General features: G+C 60.5%; 1 protein-coding gene across 2 annotated transcripts; it reads left to right on the top strand.

Moving 5' to 3' along the window:
* The first annotated feature begins 13289 nt into the window (after positions 1-13289).
* On the top strand, positions 13290-20677 carry PLP1 (proteolipid protein 1). Of its 2 annotated transcripts, none has more exons than XM_074883153.1 (7): positions 13290-13420; positions 15779-15965; positions 16455-16611; positions 17527-17695; positions 17906-17979; positions 18096-18161; positions 18631-20677. In XM_074883153.1, exons 1-7 carry the CDS (start codon positions 13417-13419, stop codon positions 18700-18702), a joined length of 729 nt encoding a protein of 242 aa, XP_074739254.1. In that variant the 5' UTR covers positions 13290-13416; the 3' UTR covers positions 18703-20677. The 2 variants fall into 2 exon arrangements, with proteins under 2 accessions (XP_074739254.1, XP_074739253.1); XM_074883152.1 differs by having other exon boundaries at positions 16455-16716.

The raw sequence follows: 20677 nt of genomic DNA, 5'->3' as shown, positions 1-20677 counted from the left end.
TGCCGCCGCCGCTGCCGCCGCCCCCCGCCCGGTCCCGCTCCTCATAGTCCGGGCGAGCGGGAGCCCGCCGCGGGGTGGGCGCCGGCCGGCTGCGGGCCCCGGGAGCCGGGCGGAGCCTCGCCCGCCGCGGCGGGGAGGAGGCGGGCACGGCGGTGGGGGGCTCCCCGCAGCCGTACCCGCCTCCTCACCGCCGCCCCGGGGACCTCTGCCGCCCCGTCGGGGCTGTCCTGGCGCCCACGTCCCCCGCGGGGGCTGCTCGGCGCGGGGCGGCAGGGCCCTGTCCCCGTGCTGGGGGAGGGAGGCGGCTCCCGCGGGGGTCTGCGAGGGGCCGGGGACGCGCCGGGGCTGGGGGATGCGCTGGGTCCAGGGCTGCGCCGGGGCTGGGGGATGCGGCAGGGCTGAGGCTGGGCGGGGGTCAGGGGATGTGCGGGGCTGGGGGTTGCCCCGGGGACGAGAAATGTGCCGGAGTCAGGGGATGCGCGGGGCTGGGGGATGCCCTGGAGGTACCGCGCGGCTGAGCGGGAGGGGGCGGCTGGGAATAGCCGGGCTCCCTGCTCCCTCTGCCTGGCCTGGCAGTGCCTACCCCGGGGCTACAGTTTAGGCCCGGCCCGCGGGTTGCCCGGGCCACAGAGCCCGGAGGGCTCAGCCCTCCTGCTGGGCTCCCTGGGCTTGTCCTTCCCCGGGGCTCAGCGGATGGGCAGCCCCGTCCCTCCTCAGGGACAGGTGAGCTCCTTGGAGAAGGCAAGATGGACGGTCGTGTCTGCATGATGCGGGGAGCTGCAGAGGCTGCCAGGGAGAGGGAAACCGAGTCAGAGGGAGGGGAGCTGCTTGTTAACTAGGGCGGCACAGGCAGGGCTGGGGGTCGGGCTGCTCAGCTGCCTCTGCCCTGTTCCCTGGGGCCACCCGGCCGAGCCACAGAGTCGCCTTTGGTCCTAGGCAATCTGTGATTAATTTATGAGAAAGCGAATAGTATTAAAAAAAAAGGAGAAAAGCACAGAATAAATGATTCCCAGAGGATATGTCGTTCAGGTTTCCGTTCACCCTACTGTGGCTAGCTCATCTCATTTATCTGAATTAATTACAATTCGGTAATGGCTAGGAGCCGCTTTGCTGCAGGGGAGAGGACAGAGGAGAATCTCAGTGGAGGAGGAGGAGGAGAGCATGGTACTCCCCATGGCCCCTCTCTCCCCAGGGCAAGCGAGGGGCTCGGGTCTGCACTGGCTTCTCCTGGGCAGAAAGCCAGCGCAGGATTTTGAGAGCTCCCTGCTGTAGGGAGGCAGCACGAGTGAGAGCTGGGTATGTGAAGCCGAGCCTGGGGCGCCTTGTCCAGTGCAGGGGAGAGGACAGGGGATGTAGGCAGCGGGCACTTAGCTGCGAGGCAGCGTGCAGGAGTCCTCGTCCCCACTCATCGGCTCTTCCAGCACCAGGAGCTGGGAGAAGTCTCCTCCGATTACCGTTGCCATTAATGTTTATGGGGCCACGGTGCTGGGAGGGGCAAAGCAGGATCGTGGAGCCCTGGGGCGCAGAGCAAACGCACACTGTGTGACAGCTCCTCTTCCAGAGACTGTCCGAGCTAAGTGGACCTGACACCGTTGGGAGGAGGGGAGCCAGCCACAATCTCTCCACCCTTCGGGGAAACTGAGGCACCCACGCAGTGTGCCTGCATCTGTGCCTGCACCCGCTGAGGAGCCTGGGGATGGTTGGAGTGGCTCTGGAGCCGGTTCTGCAGACAGCCATGAGCATGGGCTCTGAAGATAACCAGCTACAAGCCTCAGGCACACGTGCTGTGGCCAGCAGGGCACCAGGGGAGAGCTAACGAGGCCCTTGGAGAGGCCAGCGAAGTCACTGTGGCAACACAGCTCCCCAGTGAGCAGGGCTGCAGGGGTCAGTGCAGCCATGGCCCTCCTGCCCGCCTTGCAGCTCCGCAGGCTTTGAGGAGTGAAGCGGTGCTGAAAATAAACTCTGAGAAAATGAAGGCAGTGAGCATCCCATCGGGAAGGCAAAGGCAGCACTGGTTTGCTGCTGGCCGGGTGGGGGGATGGAGCAGAGGTTGCGAAAGCAGAGCCCAGCCGTGTCTGGGGGACCCCAGTCACTGCGCCGCATCCCGGCCGGGGGATTTTTGGGAGCGACAAGAACAGGCTTCTCCCCTGTGTGCCTCAGATCAGAGCACGAGGTGGTTTTTCTGTAAACAGTGAAGATGCCAGGCAGCAGGCAGCTGCGGGCAGTGGGCTCCCGGCGGCAGGCATCGCCTGCCAGGCTGTCCTGCGGGGGCAGCGCGGAGGGGGCACGGCCCACGCCATGCCCTGGCAGTCCTGGTGCAGTCCCCAGGGCTGCCACTGGCACTGCCCTCTCGGGGCATCCCTCTGGCCCTGCCCCGACGCCGTCCCCTCACGGTGCCAGACCCTGCTAATAGGAGAGACGCAGGCAGCAGAGGCTGGGGTTGCTAAGACAGGGAGGAGAGAGTGATATCTTTTTTCCCCTTCCCTTTCCCTCCGCTATCTCTGAGGCTGCGTCAAACTGTTCCCCTGGGGCCGGACTCTTACCCACTGCAAATCTGCCTGGATCCAGAGCCTGGAGGAGGGCTGTGCCAACCCACACCGACTGGATCCCGACCTCTCTCTGCTGCTCAGCCCCCGCATTGCCACATCTATATATTTAATCCCGCCTGATAAACCCTGTAGTGCATTCGCAGACAACACAAAGGGCTGAATGATTCAACCCCTTGAAAATGTTGGTTTTTTTTTTTCCAGAGGAAAGGTTGAGCGGTGCTTAAGCTCGATTTCAGGATGAACAGTTGCCTGTAAGATCAGTTTTGTGCTGTTCTTGTTGAGGGGGCAGTGGGAGGGAGGGCAGTGGGCGAAGGAGTGCATTTTGCTTTGTGTAGGGCCACAGAGCCCCACTGGGGTCCCCCACCCATGGGGGGCCAGGGGCTGGGCTGCTGCTGCCCACTCTGCTCCTTGATCTGTCCTTTGGAGTCAGCTCGGAGCTTCACCTTTGTCCCGGAGACAGGAGAACCTTTGGCACCAGGAGTGGCAGAAGCTTCAGGTGGGCACAGGTTTGTGGTGGGCTTTAAGCGACCTGCTCCAGCTCCCCTCCAGCAGGCTTGGAGGGCGGGGGCCTCCGGGAGGGGGTTGATAGCAGCTTAGAGGCAGCTCCCATTTTGAGGGGCATTGTGTGTTCTACATCTTGCAGCCCCAACCTCCCACCAGGGCCAGCCTCCCACCAAAGTCCGGGTAACGACTCTGCCATTAATCAGGGGCAGACGCTCTAGGAGACTCTGCTTATTTTAATTAGAGAGCACCACACCGCAGGCATCTCCATCCCCGTCTCCTAATTCCCTCCTGCCTTCCTTCCCCTCTCCCAAGGCTCCCAGCCAAACCATCCGGCTCTGCACATCTTCCTCTCTCTTGCCCTAGGACTGGGATTTCTTTGCAGAAACCAAGGCATGAAGCAGAGACGCTGAGTGCAGAGGACTCGATGTGCAAGTGCTGCTGTGTGCTTCTGTACCAATTGCTCAAATGCTTAATGAGCGCTGGGGAGCAAAGTGCTCCTTGTGAAAGAATCAAGGCCTCTGTGCCTTCAGTTTAGGGCTATGCCAGCTCCCCTTTCCATTTTTAATCCTCTGACCAGTGAAAGCGAGGGAAACCAGACACAGTCTCGCTGCTGTTTCTAAGGAAACCAGCAAAACAAACAGGAAAGCCCCATGTGCCTGCATTCAGGGAGAAGACAGCCCCTCCGCCCTGGGGTGGGCACGGTGGCAGGCTCCCCCAAAGCAAACGTTTTGAGGTGTCTAATCATGTGTGAAATTAATGCCGGGGAAAACACGTTCTTGAGGGTGGCTGTGCATTGCTGCCAGCCCGCAGCTCTCCCTGGCTGCCCAGCATGCACCCAGCTTGGGCGCTTCCTTCTCGTTTAATGGCACATCCGTCTGGTTCCCCAGTGTCATGCTGGTCCGTCTTTTCCTGCAGAAGCTGTGTCATGGGCTGCGGGCGCTTTCCTTTTTCAGCAGGAGCAAAAATCATCTCCGGGCAACAAATGCATGGCTAAGGGATGAATAACTGTGGTGGTGCTTTGGTGGGGAGACTGGGGCCCTGCCAGCACCAGCGCATGAGCAGAGAGCCCAAACCCCCACCGTGTCTCAGCCGGGCAAGCGGGCACTGGGTTCGGATGTAGCCACCAGCAGGGCAGGGTGGGACAACCCCTCCAGGAGCCCAGGAAGGTCATGGGATGCGGGGGGGGATTTGGAGCTGCTCCGAGGGGAAGGTGGCACTGTGGCATGGGAAGAGGGGACAGGATGGCAGCGGTACTGGGCAGCCCAGTGGGTGCCTGGTGTTTATGAGACAGTGCCAACAGGACCCAGTGCCTCGCTGAGCTGGGCGGGGCGACCCGGAGGAGATTGCAAGGTGAAATGAGACGTTGGTCCCAACTCCAGCTAATGTCACTCTATGATTTTGTGGCGCTTTTCCAGGCTAAAAATACCCCTGCTGTTGATGCGGGGCGGGTGCTGTGTGCAGCGGCTGCGGAGGGCTGCTCCGTGCTGTGGGACTGGCCAAGGGCAGCCGGCTGGTGGGGCTGGGGTGGCCTTGCAGCAGCCTTGGAGCTGGCCCTCCTGCTCCCCAAGCAGCCAGGCGCAGAGGTCACCTCGTCTCTCCTCCCGCTCCGAGGTAACCTGGCGCCTGTCTCCAGGGCTGTGCCAGATGCAACCGCCCAGCCAGCAGTCCCCAAAATACCGTGTGGGGAGAGAGCATCCTCAGTGACCTCTCTGGGCTGAGTTTCAGCCCAGCACTGGGTCCTCTGCTGATGCTGAGGGTCATACTGGCTCATCTAGGCGGTCCCCGGGTTGCATCTGGCCTATTTGGGGACCAGCCTGGGGGTGGAATGCTGCAGCAGGGCTCATTTCCCTAACGAGCTCAGCCCATCCCTGTGGCTGTGGGGCTGCTGCATGTGCTGAGGAAATGTGCCCCCAGCCCCTCCGTACAGCTGGGGGGGTGTTGAGCTGAGGGACCTCACCTGACCTTGAGAGTCTGAGCTGGTGGGGAGCTGAGTTTGGGACACATGAGCAGGTGTCTGGAGGTGACAAGGCTGGCAAGCCTCTCCCAGGCTCGGAGGCAGTCCCAGCACAGCAGGACCCGACTGGGCCAGCCCCATCCACCTCCTCCACCCTCCTCACCGCCCCGCACCGCTCTGCTGCCATGAGCAGATCGCTCAGAGCCAGGCAATGAGAAATGCAGGATCTGGCCCTGGGCCCATGTCTGCATCCGTGACAGGACTTTTCAGGGTGATCCATAGGGATTTGGTCCCCTGTGCCCTTGTGCAGCCTTGGGGTATGTCGTGCCATCCTGGGGATTGCTGTGATGGAGGCGAGGCGGGTAGCGCGTGGCTGGGGCTGGGTGCTGTGCTGGAGGGGAGCTGGCCGGGCAGCCAAGGGAGGGCTGCTGGTGGCTCTGCAGCTTTGTCACCTGCACAAAGGCTGCCCGAGCCCTGCCCAGCATCCTGGAGCCCTTGGGCATCCTCTGTGCAGCTTGGGGGTATGTCAGATGTTGCTCTCCTGAAAGCTATCAAAGCGTCCAACGCTTGTTCTTCAAAACCAACCTCGTCTAACAGGTGTTTATCCTCATGTGTCTGACATATTTCTGGTATTTTATGGCAGCTTCTCAAGGAAATATTTTGTGTATGTCCCCCCCCATCATGTACGAGCAGGGGACTCCCACCCTGGCCTGAAGATATGGCCTAGATGGTCCCAACTTGACTTTTCCCATCCATGGGCTGCGGACCTTGTGCCTCCTGGCGCCGATGGTGCTTTGAGTAAACTACATGGGTCGTATCTGCAGACAAAGCAAGCGTGGAGGGAACTGCGGGCAGAGGGAAGGCTGGGCAACGGTACTGGCTGATCCCATGACCTTGGCAAGCTGGACACGCTGAATGAGGAGGTTTAATTTAGGTAAGTGTCAAGTGAGACTTTTGGGGCCAGCAGCAAAGCCTGGAACAGATTCCAAAACCCTCAGTGGGGACCTCGCTCTCCCAGAGTGGCCTGGCCATTTCCTGTCCTCGTGTCCCTTCTCTTTTTCCATGTGTCACCCCTTTGCTGCCTACCTTGTCCCCAAATCACCTTGCGGTGCAGGCTGGTTCCCTCCTGAGGCTGGGGGTGTGGGAGGGGAATTACAGGGAAGAAGCTTGGACTGGAGCTGAGCTCTCTCCTGGCTGAGGATGCTCTTATCTGGCCCTGCTCGGCGAGGACGGCGGCTGGAAGGGGTTGGAATCTGCCAAGGGGTTTGGGGAGCAGTGCTGGGGGCGACAGCACTGGCCTCACCCCTGCTCTGGTTGCCACCAGAATTTTCAATTACTGTGGGGAAAATTTACTGGATTTTGACACTGCAAGACTCCCCAGCCCCTCTGCCTCCCCTAGCCTCCCCCGCTGCAGCCCTTGACCCTGCCTGAGCCTGGGGAGAAGAGAAACTACTGTGCAAAATCAATGCCTCGGCCTGTGCTGGGCTAAGGGCTGTTGTACCAGCAGAGGCAGGTGGGGATGTGGGACAGGGTCAGCGTGGTCCCCCAGTCTCCTCCCCACTTTGGGGTACCAGGCTGTGTGCATCCTTGGCCACGGTTGCCATGGTGATGCTCATCCCTCACTGCAGCAGGAGCGCTTGCGGGGTTTGATGAGCTCTGTTTGCTGTTCCTTCCACCACGGCTCTCCTGCCCTCAGCCCCGGTGGTCTCCGAGCATGAAAGCGGAAGGAGATCACCCAGAGCAAAACACGCGGTAGCGTTGCGTGGTGTTAACCACTGGCTGCCCACCTCAGCCTAATTGGATGGGATTTTTTTTTTTTCCACTGGAGACTCCCCGGGAGGGACAAGTTTGAAAAAATGAAGCGTTACACATCTGTGACATCAGGTGTCAAGCAGGGAGGGGAGAAGTAATAAGAAACTCGCCCCCTGCCCTGTGCCCCCAGCGGCTTCCCCCTGGCACGGCCGCCGCGGGGGAGATGAAGGATTTGTTTACTTAGATGGCAAATCCTCCCACTGCTGCACAAACAGCAGCAGCTCAGGCAGCAGCTGCTTCCCGGGGGACTCTTGGCTGCGGGAGTCAGGGTGTGAGGCTGCTGTGATGGCACCTGCGTCCCACAGAGCTGGTGGGTGTCACGGTGCCACTGAGGCTGGGGGGGACAGTATGCTGGGTGCCAGCCTGGCTGTGGAGGATGGTGCCCTGAGGAGCCGAGTGTGACACTGGCTTTGCTCCCCTACTCTGTCCTCTGCCTCCCATGCTGTTACGGGCTCTAGGGTGCCTGTCCTGGGGTCCCCGCTGCAGGTGGCATCCTGGCAAAGGCATCTCATCACTGCCATGTCATCACCCCGCCACCCCCAGGGGGCTGGTTCCCCCGGTGCGGCCGCCGGCACGGAGGGGCTGCTCGGTGGTATCGCCCAAGTAAATGTAACAGCCGAGCAGCCAGCGAGTCCCCCCATCCCAGGTGCCACCCTGGGAGTGGTCCCTGCGTGGCATCTGTGCGTTGTTTCCACCCGGCTCTGCTGCAGGGGGATGCAGGAGGGTTGTGTGGCCGCGGCTGTCCAGCCGACTGTCCGAGAGCTGCCCACATCTGTGACTCTGGGGAGAGGCAGTGGGTGCTGGGTAGGAAACGTCTGCGTCTCCCACACCCACCTCTTGGTCCTACCACTGGGTTTGAAACTGCAGTGTGCTCTCTGTGGCTCAGGCACAAGGTGCTGTGACAGAAATGCCACCCCAGGGGCTCTCACTGCTGTCCTTTTGCCACCCGGCCCAGCCAGGAGCTCTTCAGTGCCCCCCTGGGAGGGGCATCACCCCTGGCATGTGTGGGTGAGCCGAGGCTGGGGCTGGCATGAGGACAGGCAGGAGGAGAAGCATCTTCCTGGGCTCTGGAGGGAAATACAGGGAAAAGCTCCCTCTCTGGGTAGAAATCCAAGACCAAACATCGCCAGCAGAACCTCCACTGCTCAAGGACTGTCCTGGTTAACCCAGGAGCTCCCTCAGCATCACTCTCCCTCCTCTCAGAGAAAGAGTGGGACAAGTTAACACCTCCTTGGCTGATTGGAGGCACATGAATTCACCTGACACTTTCAAAAATGGGTCCCATGGGCAGCAAGACATAAATGGGGGTGCCCCAGAGCTGAGCCTGGCTCTGACGCTGCCTGCACCCTCCCTTTACAGAGCCCGCTTTGGCTTTGCAGGAGCAAATAGAAGCAGAGGGATCCTGGGCTGTGTTTGCTCTTCTCGGACACCATCAGCTCCAAAGAGGCAGAACAACATTTGTCTTTCCCTTCCAGGATTTTCTGAAAGGTAAATGAGAACAGTTCAAGAATATGACCCCACGAACAGCAGAGCAAGAGAGTAATGAACAGCCCAGAGAACATCAGCGCGAGGCGTCTGTTTACTCTCCTTTAGGAAGAAAATCAAGGAGAAAGGCAGTGGATATGAAAGGCAAATCTGCTGGAAAATCAGCCAGGGAAAGAAAAAAATTACCTTCATCCCCAAACCTGTAATTAACCCAGGGGACTCACTGCACTGAGCGAGGAGCTTGTTGAGAATTTTGGGGGAAAATTAGAAACTAGGACAAAAAAGCGGTTTGGACCAGCATATTATCCCCAATTTCTGCAGTAAACAGCAGGGCTATTTGGTGGGTAAAAGGAGCAGCAAGTAGCCAGCAGGCTCTGCGGTGCCTGGGCTGCCTCTTACATCAGCTGGGCCCCGGGTTGTGCTGTCAGCAGCTGCCTGCGCCCCTGATTCCACCCCCCGAGGTGTGGGCAGCCGTGCCCACACCCCTGCGCCGTGTGGCCCCACCACCCCGGGCTTCCCAGCCTGCAAAAGATGTGGGGAGAGCGGGGTGGCAGCGGGGCTCCTGCAGGCATCACCCCCAGGATGTCAGACACGCTGCCCCAGGTACGGCTGGGGGGCTGGTGGCCCTCGCGGCTCCTCCTACACCAGTGAGCCCAGGCATGGTGACGGGCTGGACGAGAAGACCTTCCGAATTTTAAAACTTGGTATTTTTAAAGAATCGAGCTCCTGCAGGAGAGAACAGCCAGGCACACCAAAAAGGAGGTGTGGGCTTTTGCTCATCTTCTCTAAAGGGCGACTAGGTGGGGAGGTGAAGGCAGCCCCAGCGCGGTCTCAGCCGCCCCACACCTCTGTGGCTGCTGCTGGGCTCCCAGATGGAGCCGGCAGCTGATGCAGGCAGGTGAGTGCTGGTGCCAGGGAGGAGGGCTCTGCCCCCGGGCTACCTGGCAGGGCTTTGTCATGCTGCCTGCAGCCCTCCTTACTGTCCTGAGAGCCTTGAGCGTTCCTGGGGGGCTGGGGGTGCGGGGTCCCACTGCTGCCGACCCCCACGCCCAAGACTGGTAACCGCGGAGCCCGCTGAGGATTTTAGCCCGCTCCTCTCCCAAACAGCCCCCGCCCTTCCTCTGTCACCCTCCAACACTGGCCTGTCTGTCTGTCCTTCAGCGTGCCCTCCTGTCCTCTGACAGCCTCAGCCAGATTTTTTTTTTTTTTTAAATTTAATTTTTATTAGCACATTTTGTGGCCTTGCAGCAACCCAGGAATACAAATAGGACAGCGAGCGCAGCCAGGCCTGGGCAGTGGCGAGCGGGGCTGGCTCCGGCTGGCGTCCTTGGCACCGCCGGGAGGAGGCAGCTGGGCAGATGCTGCCGGTGCCACTGTGACCTTCCCGCAGTCCCCGCATCTCCTCTCTGCGTGGATGGGGCTGCCGGGGAGAGCAGGAGATTTTGCACCGCAGGAAAATCCCTGGGCATCCCTGGCTGCTGCAGGAAGCCACCTGGCTCGCCCTGGCCACAGAGCTGCCCTGGGGCACTCGATCGCAGGACGTGGCTCGGGCTCCCAGGCCGGGGTGTTTTTACCCCACTGATGGGTGAACCAAAGCAGAGAGGTGGGTGAAGAGGGACAGTTAAAATCGGCAGCAGATTATGAGAAATTCAGCCTGGCCAGGGAAGTGGCTGCCTAAAAATAGCAGCAAGGAAGGCTCTCAGCTGTGACAAGATGCACTGGGATGTCTCCCACCGCCCCGTGTATAATGGATAAAGGTGCTGCACACGCTGCTGCTGGCTCCTCTTGGGGATACTGGGGCTGAGCCTGCATTTTGGGGGTGCAGAGCAGAGGGGCTTTCTGTGTTTTGTAGGGTCAGCACCCACTGAAGCGTGTGATTTTGGCCACCGTACATCTTTGAAAACCCGGCCCCATGCCCAGGGCAGCGCAGAAAACGAGCCTGCGGGGACGTAAGTAAAGAAATCAATTAAGGAGGAGAAAAAATCCTCCCTGAAACTGTGGGGCTGCAGCAGCCGGGAGCGAGCAGGAAACCTTCTTCTCCCAGCTGGTCCCCGCTGCGACTGGTCTCCCTGCTGCGGGCTGGCTCACCCCGGGGAGGGCTGCCCATGTGCCCAGCGTGCCCGATGGGGGCCAGGGCAAGCAGGAGCCTGTCCTGTGCCATCAGCATGATGGGAGCGGGTGTGACAGGCTGTCTGCGGTGATTATGGGTGAAGCGGCTGCTTATGGGGACAGGGACAGGGAAGATGCTTTGGTCCTCTACCCCATATGTTCCTGCTTGCTTTCCCACCTCGCTTCTTTGCGCTAATGCGGTGGAGCGGTGCGGATCAGCGGCGCCTCTGTGGCTCTCCCTTTGCCATTGGTGTCACCTGTTTGTCCCCCCAGCCCCAAACTTGCCTTCCCCAGGGCCCAGGGAAAGCCCGACTCTGAGCCGCAGCTGTGAAACACTGAGGATGGAAGAGAAAAACATGCAAACATCCCAGCGAGGCCTTACCATGTGGGGTGTGGATTTAGAGATGTGTCTGTGTGATTTCCTCCAAATACTTCATTTTGGTGCAGCCCGTTCCAGTGTCTTAGTGCAGGTGGCGGGTGGCTGGGGCAGGAAAGCCTCTCCATGTCTAGTCCTCGGCGTGCCTCGCACGGGGCAGCGTGGCAGTCCCGGACTCTATTAATGAGCACAGGTAGCTAAGCCCTTAATTGCCCTGGGGGGGGTGGTTTTGGACATAATTGGCCACTGTCCAAGGGTCAGAACAAATTGCAAGGTGATGCAGATTGATTTATAAGCACGTTTATTTTTACCAGTCTGTCATGGCCCTCTCCTGGCTGGCAAACAGGGATGCATCTCCCTTTCCTGCCTGAGAAATAGCAGCATTTTCTCTGGCAGGGACAAGCCAAAAAGGAAACTTTTATGCGGGCTGGCAGGCTCCCTGCAGCCACACGCTGCCCTCAGGGCCTCATCCAGGAAGGGGCTGAGCTGCAGGATTGATCCAAGCGTGCAGTTATGCACTGAGGATTTGCAGGAGAGGCTCTCACAGCCGCTCCAACTGAAATGCAAAGGGAGAAGGATGCAGGAAGGCCTTTTGAGCATCCCCGTGGCCACATGTACCCCGTGGGGCTCTGCCCCCCCCAGCCTGGGGGCAGCGTTTGAGGTGCAGCTGCTCAGTGCGGGGTACCCACACTGCTGGCGGAGGAAAGGCAACCCCAGCCACTTTCCTGCACACTTTCTTCTCCCTCAAGCCTTAGAAATCCAGGGAGAGGATTTCCCTCTTTTCCCATCTCCCTGTTTTGCAGCGCCGCTCTGGAGCACTGGCAGGAGCACTGCTGGGAGATCGGCTGGTCCCTGCTGCCAGCAAGTGATGCCAGTGGCAGCGCCGAGGAGTTTCCATCCCAGGAGGGAATGGCTTGCTGGCAAACACTGCCCGGTCACAAAGAATTTTAAGCAGAAATCACAGTCGCTCTTAGTTGCCCACTTTCACCCCTATGGGGTAAAGCTGCTGCTTCCCACCAGGGTGTTCAGAAATTGCAGAATTGGCAAGACTGGAATTTATATGGAAAGAAAAAAAGGGCTTCTATTTTTTTCCCCAATGTCATATTTTTTTTTTTTCTGTTATATTTTATATGTTATATTTATGGAGGTTTTTGATGTCATATTTTTTCCTCCTGGTGGCCAGGGGTCCCCCTGCACTGCCGTGGGTTGCAAGCTGGGCCCTGCTGGTTTCCAGTGGCCATCAGGATCATGGGGTACTTCCAAAGGGATGTTGCAAGGCTGTCACCTTCCCGTGGCCATTACAAGGTGGCTGTGGCCAGCTGACATCACTGCCAGGCCACCTGGGTGCCACCTGGAGGGTTAAGGGAGGTGCCCAAGGATGCCACCTACAGTGGTGGCGGAGGGTCTCCCCACTCTGTTGTCCCTCCCCATCCCTTCCCATCCCACAGTCAGCTGGGGACACGGGGCAGCCCCCGGCCACCCTGCCTTGCAGTGGGAAACTGAGCCAGGCAGTGGTGCTGGGGGGCCAAGAGCTGGGTCCCACCGATGTGGGGTGCAAGTGTCCACCATGAAGCTCTGGCAGCATTTGCACAGCTGCCCAAGAGGTGTTTGTTTCTCCCCAGCACACCTGCGGGCAAGCCAAGGGGTGGCTCTTTGGGTGGGCGAGGAAGGGGCAGGGGTGGCCCACCCTGCTCCTGGCCTGCTGTAGCCCAGAGACCCCCCCAGCCCACCAGCATCCCCAGCCCCAGGGACAGCCAGGCCCTGCCACCTCGCTGCCTGGCACAAAGCGGGGCATTGAGGGACACAGCAGGGCTTTGTCCACCCCGTGCCCGCCAGCAAGGGGCTGGTTGCCCTCTGCAGGCTTCCCCGGCCCTGTGCTGGCTCTGCAGCCGCAGCACCCAGGGGAGCTGGGGGCACCCATGGGACGTGGGGCACCCGAGGGATCTGGGGTACCCATGGGAGCCCCCAAGGGAGCTGGCTCCGTCTGCTGCAGCCCTGCAGCCACATCTGTCACTGGGGACCTGGGGCTGTGCCCACTTGAGCGCCGTTCCCCCATGGGGACCAAGAGGCCAGGGAAAGCGGCTGCAGGATTCCCAGCAAAAAGGGGAGAACTCCCGATTTGGATCCCCCCAAGGCTAAAAGCAGGTCCCCTGGGGCAGGGGACCCCCGTTCCCTGCTGGCAGGTGCTGGGGGTCAGGGAGGTAACTGCTGTCCCATGTGGTCAGGCTCCCACACTGTCACAGCCTGGCCGGGCTCGGGGGGTGTCCCCAGAGCCACCGACAAGGGGACACCCCATGAACACCCCTGCCCCCCAAACTGCTCTTTCTTTTGCAAAAGCCTTTTCCCCCAAAAGCCCTGAGGCGGGGCTGTGGGGCGGCTCTGCCCACGCAGCCACCAGGCACCCAGGAGCTGGCAGCCAAGGGGTGCGGCTGGGGGGGCTGGGGGGGGCGGGGTCCTGTCCCTTTAAGGGGGGTGGCTGTCACTCAGAGAGCCCTTTTCTTTGCTGGAGAGCGGGACAGGCACCCAGAGGGGGAAATACAGGGCGAGGGACCGCCTGGCGAGGGCTTCTGCAGACAGCACCAACGCAGCCGAGCAGGTGGTCGGGGGAGTTGACCAAGTCCAGCGCCATGGGTGAGTATGGGGTGAGGGTGGCAGACACCCGGAGAGCTGTCACTGGTGGCTCTGGGGACCCTGTCCCAGAGCAGAGCCCCTAAAACCAGTCAGGTCCTGGTGGCCTCTGCCATGCTGGCAATGGCCACCTGCCGGGGGAGGATGCCTTGGCACAGCAAGGACAGCGGGTTTTATTTCCCCCAAAGTGGTTTTCTGTCCCCATGTGCTCATGCGCTGTCTGTGGGGACAGATGCCTTCCCCACAGCCAGTCCCACCCGAGCCCTCGCCGCACTGGCTGGAGAGATGAGAGTTCCTGCCTGGGGCTGGTGGGAGCTAAGGAGGTCCAGGCAGGACGCTGAGACCTGTCACAGCTCGTGCCACTTGTATGCCGGCAGCCTTGGAAAAACAGAGGCACTCCTTGTGCCTCAGTTTCCCTGTCGATACACCAGAGCTAGTACTTACCAGTATACCCCCCAGGGCAGCAGGGGTGCTTTGTTCCCAGGGGTGCCATGGACTGCTGGCACCCTGCCTCCTCCTCCTCCTCCTCCTCCTGCCTGCAGCGTATTGTTTGGATCCGGCAGCAGCTGAGCCCGGGTACAAGGCCTGGGATTGTGTGGCACAAGGGCTCTTTCTCTCCTCCCTTCCCCTTCCTCGGTTTTCCCAGTGTGGCTTCCCAAAGCCTCAGGGGCCGGAGCTGTGTCAGGGAGCTTGCCAGGGCCTGCCGCATCCCAGGACCCACAGACCCCCAGGAACGGAGCCATTCCCCATGCCCCAGCCACGGGCACCTGCCACACGACTTCCCGGGTGGCCAAAAATAAAAATAAAAAAAAAGGCGTGTTTGGCCCAGCACACTGCTGGGTGCGCAGAGCCGCCCCCGTGGGGCCCAGCGAGGTTTGGGGAGCAGCGCTGGCCAGGAGGAGCAGGACCCCCCTGGACCTGCCACATCCAAGGCAAACCAGGGGAAGGGGTCCCTGCGCTCTCCCATAGCGCTGCCTTTGTTCCCTGTTTGCTCACGGCACAGGGCAGCCGCCCGGGTGGCAGTGCCAGGACAATCCCCCATTGTCCTCGGTGCCACTGCGCGCCCTTGCTCCCAGCGGGGAGGGGAGGGCACTGCTGCCCAGGGCCCCACGGCTTTCTGTGCTTTGAGGGAGGAGATAAGCAGTGCGGGATCCATGGGGGGAGGCTAGCTGTGGGAACGCTTCCCACGGGTGACTTTTTGGCATTCAAGGCACAAAATGCGCAGACGGGATGTGCTCAGGCAGCCGCTGTGCCCGGGTCAGTGGGGTGCTGGAACCCACACCTCGGGGAAGGGGAGCAGAGGTGTTGTGCAGCCAGCAGCGGGTTATCACAGCTTAGCTGGAGCCAAACTGATGCTCCGGAGCCAGATGCCAGTGGGTGCAAACTCACCTGGCTGCCTGCCCCCAAACCAGGCAGGAGAGTGGCTGGCTGAGCACCTCCAAACCCAGCCCATCGCGAACCTGAGCTGAGGATCCTGCACATTACAGCCCTGACATGCAGAAGGAGCAGGTGCCTGTGGCCCCACTGCTGAAAAAAAATCCAGCGTTTAGGCAATCCAAGCAGCCGCTGTCACGTGCCCTTGCTTCCCTGCCCTCCCCGCCCCAGGTACATGTGCTCTCTTGCCAAGTATCTGTCCTGGAGGATTAAATCTGTTACACAAGCGCTGCTGTTTGGGGAACAAACATGGCTCCTCTCCATAAGCACATCTGCCCGCGTACCCGGGCTGCTGCAGCCCGAGCTGCCCGCGGGGTGCCAGGAGAGGGGACGGGTGCACCCCAGGGTGCTACCCAGGGGAAGCCCGGGGTGCTCGGGGCGGGGGGGGTGTCGGCTCCTCCCGCACTGCCCCAAGGCCACATTGCTGGGTCCCCGCTGGGGTTTGTGGAGGTGCTGGGTTCCCCTCCGTCTCTGATGGCAAAAGAAGGCAGGGCAGCTGGCGTCGCTGTCGCTCGCAGCTGGGCTGTGCTGGCCGCAGGGAGCCCGTTCGCAGCTTGTTTGCCAGGTCCTGCTGGCGTTACGCTACATCGCTTTGTATTTCCATCCGATTTTGCACGGGTCAGCACGGCTGGCTCGCCTCGGCTGCCCATCCACCTCACACCTGGGGGCTGCCTCGCAGCCCCGGTGCCCCACACCGCCCTCACCCCCTGTCCCTGGGCGGGCGTGGGTGCGATCCTGAGTGGGTGCTTAGAGAGCTCTCGGGGAAGCTGCTGGGTTTGGCTCTCCAGCACCGCAATGAATCATTTCTGGGTTTTCCTTCAACCTGCTTCCCGCCGGGCACCCTCCTCCCGCTGTGCTCGCCTGCTGCAGGCTCTGAGGGCTCCGCAGCCCCGCGGTCCCGTCCCACCCCACCTCTCTTTTCCCTAGGTTTGCTCGAGTGCTGTGCCAGATGTCTCATCGGGGCACCCTTTGCTTCGCTGGTTGCCACTGGCTTGTGCTTCTTCGGGGTAGCGCTGTTTTGTGGCTGTGGGCATGAAGCCCTCACAGGCACCGAGCAGCTCATTGAGACCTACTTCTCCAAAAACTACCAGGACTACGAGTATCTCATGGACGTGTAAGTACCCTGCTGCAGCGCGTGGCCCTCACGCAGGGGCCCCTCGTGTCTCCGTCTTGCTCTGCGCCGGGAGGAGGTGTCCGGCTGGCCTGGCCGGGGCGATGCTGTCACCCAGGCACCATGGAGACCCCAGGCTGTGTTTGCCATGCGCCGGTGCTGTGGCTCCATGGCAGGGTCCAGTGGCCACTTGTTTCCGTTTCACGCCTGTTTTTATCTGACCCTCGCTAGGTGCCCTGGCTAGCGCTGGACCTCTGCACTGGGTAGGTATGGGGGGCATGGGGGAGTCAGCAACGGCCCACAGCCTTGCTTGCTACAGCTTTGCCCCGGCTCACTCCTCTCGTGGCTTCACCCTCTGTTTCAGTCCCCCGGGGTGGCGTGGGGAGGGTAAGTCATGGTGGCCAGGCTGCCCCAGCCACGCCACATGCAGGGCTGAGCATCCTGGCACTGCCCTGGCACCTGAGCATCCCTGCCCACTCCTCTCCCCCACAGCATCCACGCTTTTCAGTATGTCATCTATGGCACAGCCTCCTTCTTCTTCCTCTACGGAGCCCTGCTGCTGGCCGAAGGCTTCTACACCACCGGCGCCGTCCGGCAAATCTTCGGGGACTACAAGACCACCATCTGCGGCAAGGGCCTCAGCGCAACGGTAACCGGGGGCCCGAAAGGGAGGGGAGCGCGAGGCCCCCAGCGAGCTCACTCGTTGCAGCGGGTGTGTCAGTGTTTGGGAAAGTGGCTAGGACATCCTGACAAGGTGATCTTAACCGGGGTTTGGCACCCCTTCGCGCGCCCGCAGCGGGTTCGCCACGCTCGGCGTGGCCGAAGGGCAGGAGACTGCGGCCGTCCGGGTCCGGGTTTTGGGGTATCCCAAAGGGAAGCGCAGCTCAGCCGCCCTCCCCCAGGCCTGCCGTGGCCCCCGGGGACCAAAGCAGCACAATTTAACAAAACCGCTTCATGTTTAAGCATCAGCGGGGAGAGCCACGAGCATCCCTGTGGTCCCAGCAGCCCAAGGCTCCCTGGCACCCGGTGCCCCCGGGGTTGTCCTCTCCGCTGTGCTTGGGGACCTTGACAGAGTGCTGGCAAGGGGAGCCCATGGCCTGGAGGAGCAGAGGGGGATGGCTGCGGTTCCTTCGGGGGGGGCCGCTCGGGGTGGCACCGCGGAGGGAGGGCAGGAGAGCCGCGTTTGCACGCCAAGGTGGGTTTTGCAGCTGCCCTCCCGCAGAGGCCAAACAGTGCTTGGCCGTGGCCGCGGCTCTCCCCCCCACATGGGACGTGGCAGCCATCCTGCTGCCACCACCAGTCACCCCCACGCAGGCCACGAGCCTGGGGCTGATGCTAGCCCTGGCTATGAGCTGCAGGGCCGTCTGGCTCAGGCTGCTGCTCCGTACTGGCTGCTTGGGGATGCGCCGGGTTTGGCAGGCAGTGCGGAGCTGGATGCAGGCAGCAGCTCAGTCCCCTGCCTGACCCACGCCCTCTCCTGCCTGGGGACCCTCGTGCTCTCCTGTCCGTGTCCCTGGCTGCTCAGTAACCACGGCTCTGCCCCGGCTTGTCCTGCCCCTTGCAGTTTGTGGGCATTACCTATGTCCTGACCATCATCTGGCTCCTGGTTTTCGCCTGCTCCGCGGTGCCAGTCTACATCTACTTTAACACTTGGACCACCTGCCAGTCCATTGCCAACCCCAGCAAGACCACGGCCAGCATCGGCACCCTGTGTGCGGATGCCAGGATGTACGGTGAGTGCTGGGTTTGCTGCCAGGGCTCAGGGTGGAGGAGAGGGGATGGAGGAGCGGGCCCAGGCGGAAAAGTCTGGGATGAAGCGGGGGCAGGTGCTGAAGAAGCCCTGAAACGCTGGGGGGTGTGTGACACACGTGGCTGTGGGAGGTTGATCCAGGCAGCTGGCTGGCCGCCGTGCCCGGCTCACCCGGCTCTCCGTGTCTCACCAGGCGTCCTGCCCTGGAACGCTTTCCCTGGCAAGGTGTGCGGCTCCAACCTGCTCTCCATCTGCAAGACCAGCGAGGTGAGCACCCCCCCGTCCCTCACCCCACGTGCGCTCCCCTCAGCGGGCGGCCTCGGCGCTGGCCTCCCCAGCCAGCGTGCAGGACCCCGGGAGCTCACCCCGCTCTTCCCTTGCAGTTCCAGATGACTTTCCACCTCTTCATTGCAGCCTTCGTGGGGGCAGCTGCCACGCTGGTCTCACTGGTGAGTTGGTGTTCCCCCCGCCCAGCCGTTCTCCTCCACCCGGCGAGGATTTGGGGGCAGAGGGCAATGGAGGTGGTGGGCACGGACGTGACAGAGCCTGTGCTTGTGTCATTTTCTGGCACATAAATGCAGACAGTGAATTCAGGCCCTAAGAAGGTAGAGGTGTCTGCTGGAGGGGGTCTGGAGAGGCTTTAGGAGACTACCGGGGAGAGGCCCTGCTGCCCGTGTGCCAAGTCCCCTGCCCTTCCCTGCCTCTCCTCTTGTTCACACCAGCCATGAGACACCACGGTGTCCCACCGGCACAGCGGGGCCACAGGGCTCCGTGGGGCAACTGCCCTGTTGGGGTGCTGGGCTGGGGAATGCCACCTGGCGTGCACCCCAGCGAGGAGTCCCACCCTGTGTGCCCTCCTTGCTCCCAGGAGCTTCATGTCTCCTCCTCCCCCCTCGCTCACTCTCTTCCCACCCACAGCTCACCTTCATGATCGCCGCCACCTACAACTTTGCCGTCCTCAAGCTGATGGGCCGAGGCACCAAGTTCTAGCCCGCCCGGTGGAGCCCAGACAGACCAAAAGCCCTTCTTTTCTCTAACCCTGAGGCTTTAACACTGCAGCCACCTGACACCAGGTCTCCTGCGTTAACTCTGCCTTTGCTGCTGACTCCCCTCCTCTTCCTCCCTCGCATCCATCATGCTGAGCGTGACCAGGAAGGAGAGCTTCCCACCAATGGACACCTCTTCATGCACTTTTCTCTCTCTGCTCATCCATAACCGGTTCGCTCTAGGGCCAAGCCCATCAAAACCAGCCAGAGAAGAGGAGGGACTTACTCCAGTGTCCTGATGTTGCTTAGGGATGAGCAAAGGCCTTCACACTCCTGGGGGAAGGAAATCCATGTAGGTTGTTCCATGAGTAGCAAGAGGCTACCTAGAGAGAAAAGGAAGTTGGCCCCGTCCTGGTACCATTGCTAGAGACTCTCCTGGAGCTGTCTGCTGTCACCACCCATGGATGGAGAATAAGAGAAGGATTTTTTTTTTCCCTTAGCAAAGAAAGATTAATTTACCCCAAATTGCCTGCTGCAGCCAAGGCAAAGGGAGTTCAGGGCAAGGATCTTCCCGTTGCGGAGAAGAGAGTGCTGACCCCAATGCTGATAAAGCCCTAACCCAGCTGCCCCTATTAAAGCCTAAAGGAGTTTGGTGTCTCTGCAGACAAGGGCAACTCTTGGCTTTACCCTTCAGGCAGCAGAGAGGCAGCAGATAGGTTTGACCGATTTGGGACATCTCTGCGCCGCGCCCCGGGAGCGTAAAGCCAGAGCTGTCCCTCCATAGGCAGGGGATGCCCCTCCGGACTGCACGGCTTCCCCCGCCCTGCCCTGCCAGCGCCACGCTCGCCGCACGCTCCCGTCCCTTCGCAATGGTGCTCTTCTCCGGGGTGACGTCCGCTTCGCTAACCTCCGCGGCATCGGAGAGCTTCATCTGTTTCTCACCCGTGTCCAACGTAACTTTCCTTTGTTCTGTCCCCCTCTTCCCCTCACTTTTCTCCCCGCGTTTCCTGCAAGTCAGGACAACTGTCTTGTGTCTGCCAGGGCGGGAGGGACTGGCAGCATCTCGCTTCCAGCCAAAACCCACAAAGGATTTGAGGAGGGGAGGAAAGGCGGCGGTTTGGGGGGCATGGCGCGGAAACACGGCCCGTCTCTGCAAACAAGATCTTTTCTGGTGCCAGTTCAGTCTTTTCCTGTGGAAGGGGGCAGTGGGGCAAGGGGTTTGGTGGAGACGACCTCTCCCCCATGATCACTCTCCACGGCAGGTGGAGGAAAGCCCTTTGGCTGGGTAGCATGGGTCCAGCCAGACCCACCAAAATGCTGTTTCCAGTCCTCCTCGCCAACTGGTATTTTGTTTTGCTCTTCCCTCACTCTCCTTAATGCTAATCTTTGTGTTTATTTATTGGAGAAACTACTTTCAGTGGCAGACTGTAGCTCCATCTTGCATGGATTTTTTTTTGTCTGTATTATTATTATATTTTTTTAAGCGCCAGTTTCAGCAGGGGCAAGGATAAAGGAGCAGATCTGCTGAGCAGAGCATTTGAAGGATCCTTGCCGCCAGCAGTGCTGAAACAGGTTGGCCAGGCTACCAACGCACACGGGCTGGGGAGGGGGGAGATGCCAGGAGGGACAGCAGGGTGAGGAGAAACCAGTCAAGATCTTGAAATTCACATCAACGCTATCTCTCTTGGGGGTTTGCTGGGGTCTTTTTGGTATTCATTTAACAAAAAATAACCAGATCCTCCTTCCCACCCTTGTCCCCAGACCCCAAACACACACACACACACGCACACGTGTACACACACACACACACACGCAAAAAGAGAGTTAATCAACTGAAAGTGTTTCCTTCATTTCTGATCTAGAATTTCAACTTGTTAACAAGCAATAAAAAGGAGCAAGTTTTTAGAGACTTATCTTACAAGATGTATTTTATAAAAATTAAAGAAAATAAATTAAAATTAAGAACATTCTGAACAAGA

Source organism: Strix uralensis, chromosome 13, assembly GCF_047716275.1.
Source record: "Strix uralensis isolate ZFMK-TIS-50842 chromosome 13, bStrUra1, whole genome shotgun sequence".
Taxonomy (NCBI): Eukaryota; Metazoa; Chordata; class Aves; order Strigiformes; family Strigidae; genus Strix; species Strix uralensis.
The sequence above is the reverse complement of the archived record's forward strand: the minus strand, read 5'-3'. Positions and strand labels throughout refer to the sequence as shown.

Coding starts and splice junctions, on each gene's coding strand:
- PLP1 (XM_074883152.1), top strand. Junction 16,717..17,526: donor GGCTAGGACATCCTGACAAG/GTGATCTTAACC, acceptor TGCCCCTTGCAG/TTTGTGGGCATTACCTATGT. Junction 17,980..18,095: donor CCATCTGCAAGACCAGCGAG/GTGAGCACCCCC, acceptor CTTCCCTTGCAG/TTCCAGATGACTTTCCACCT.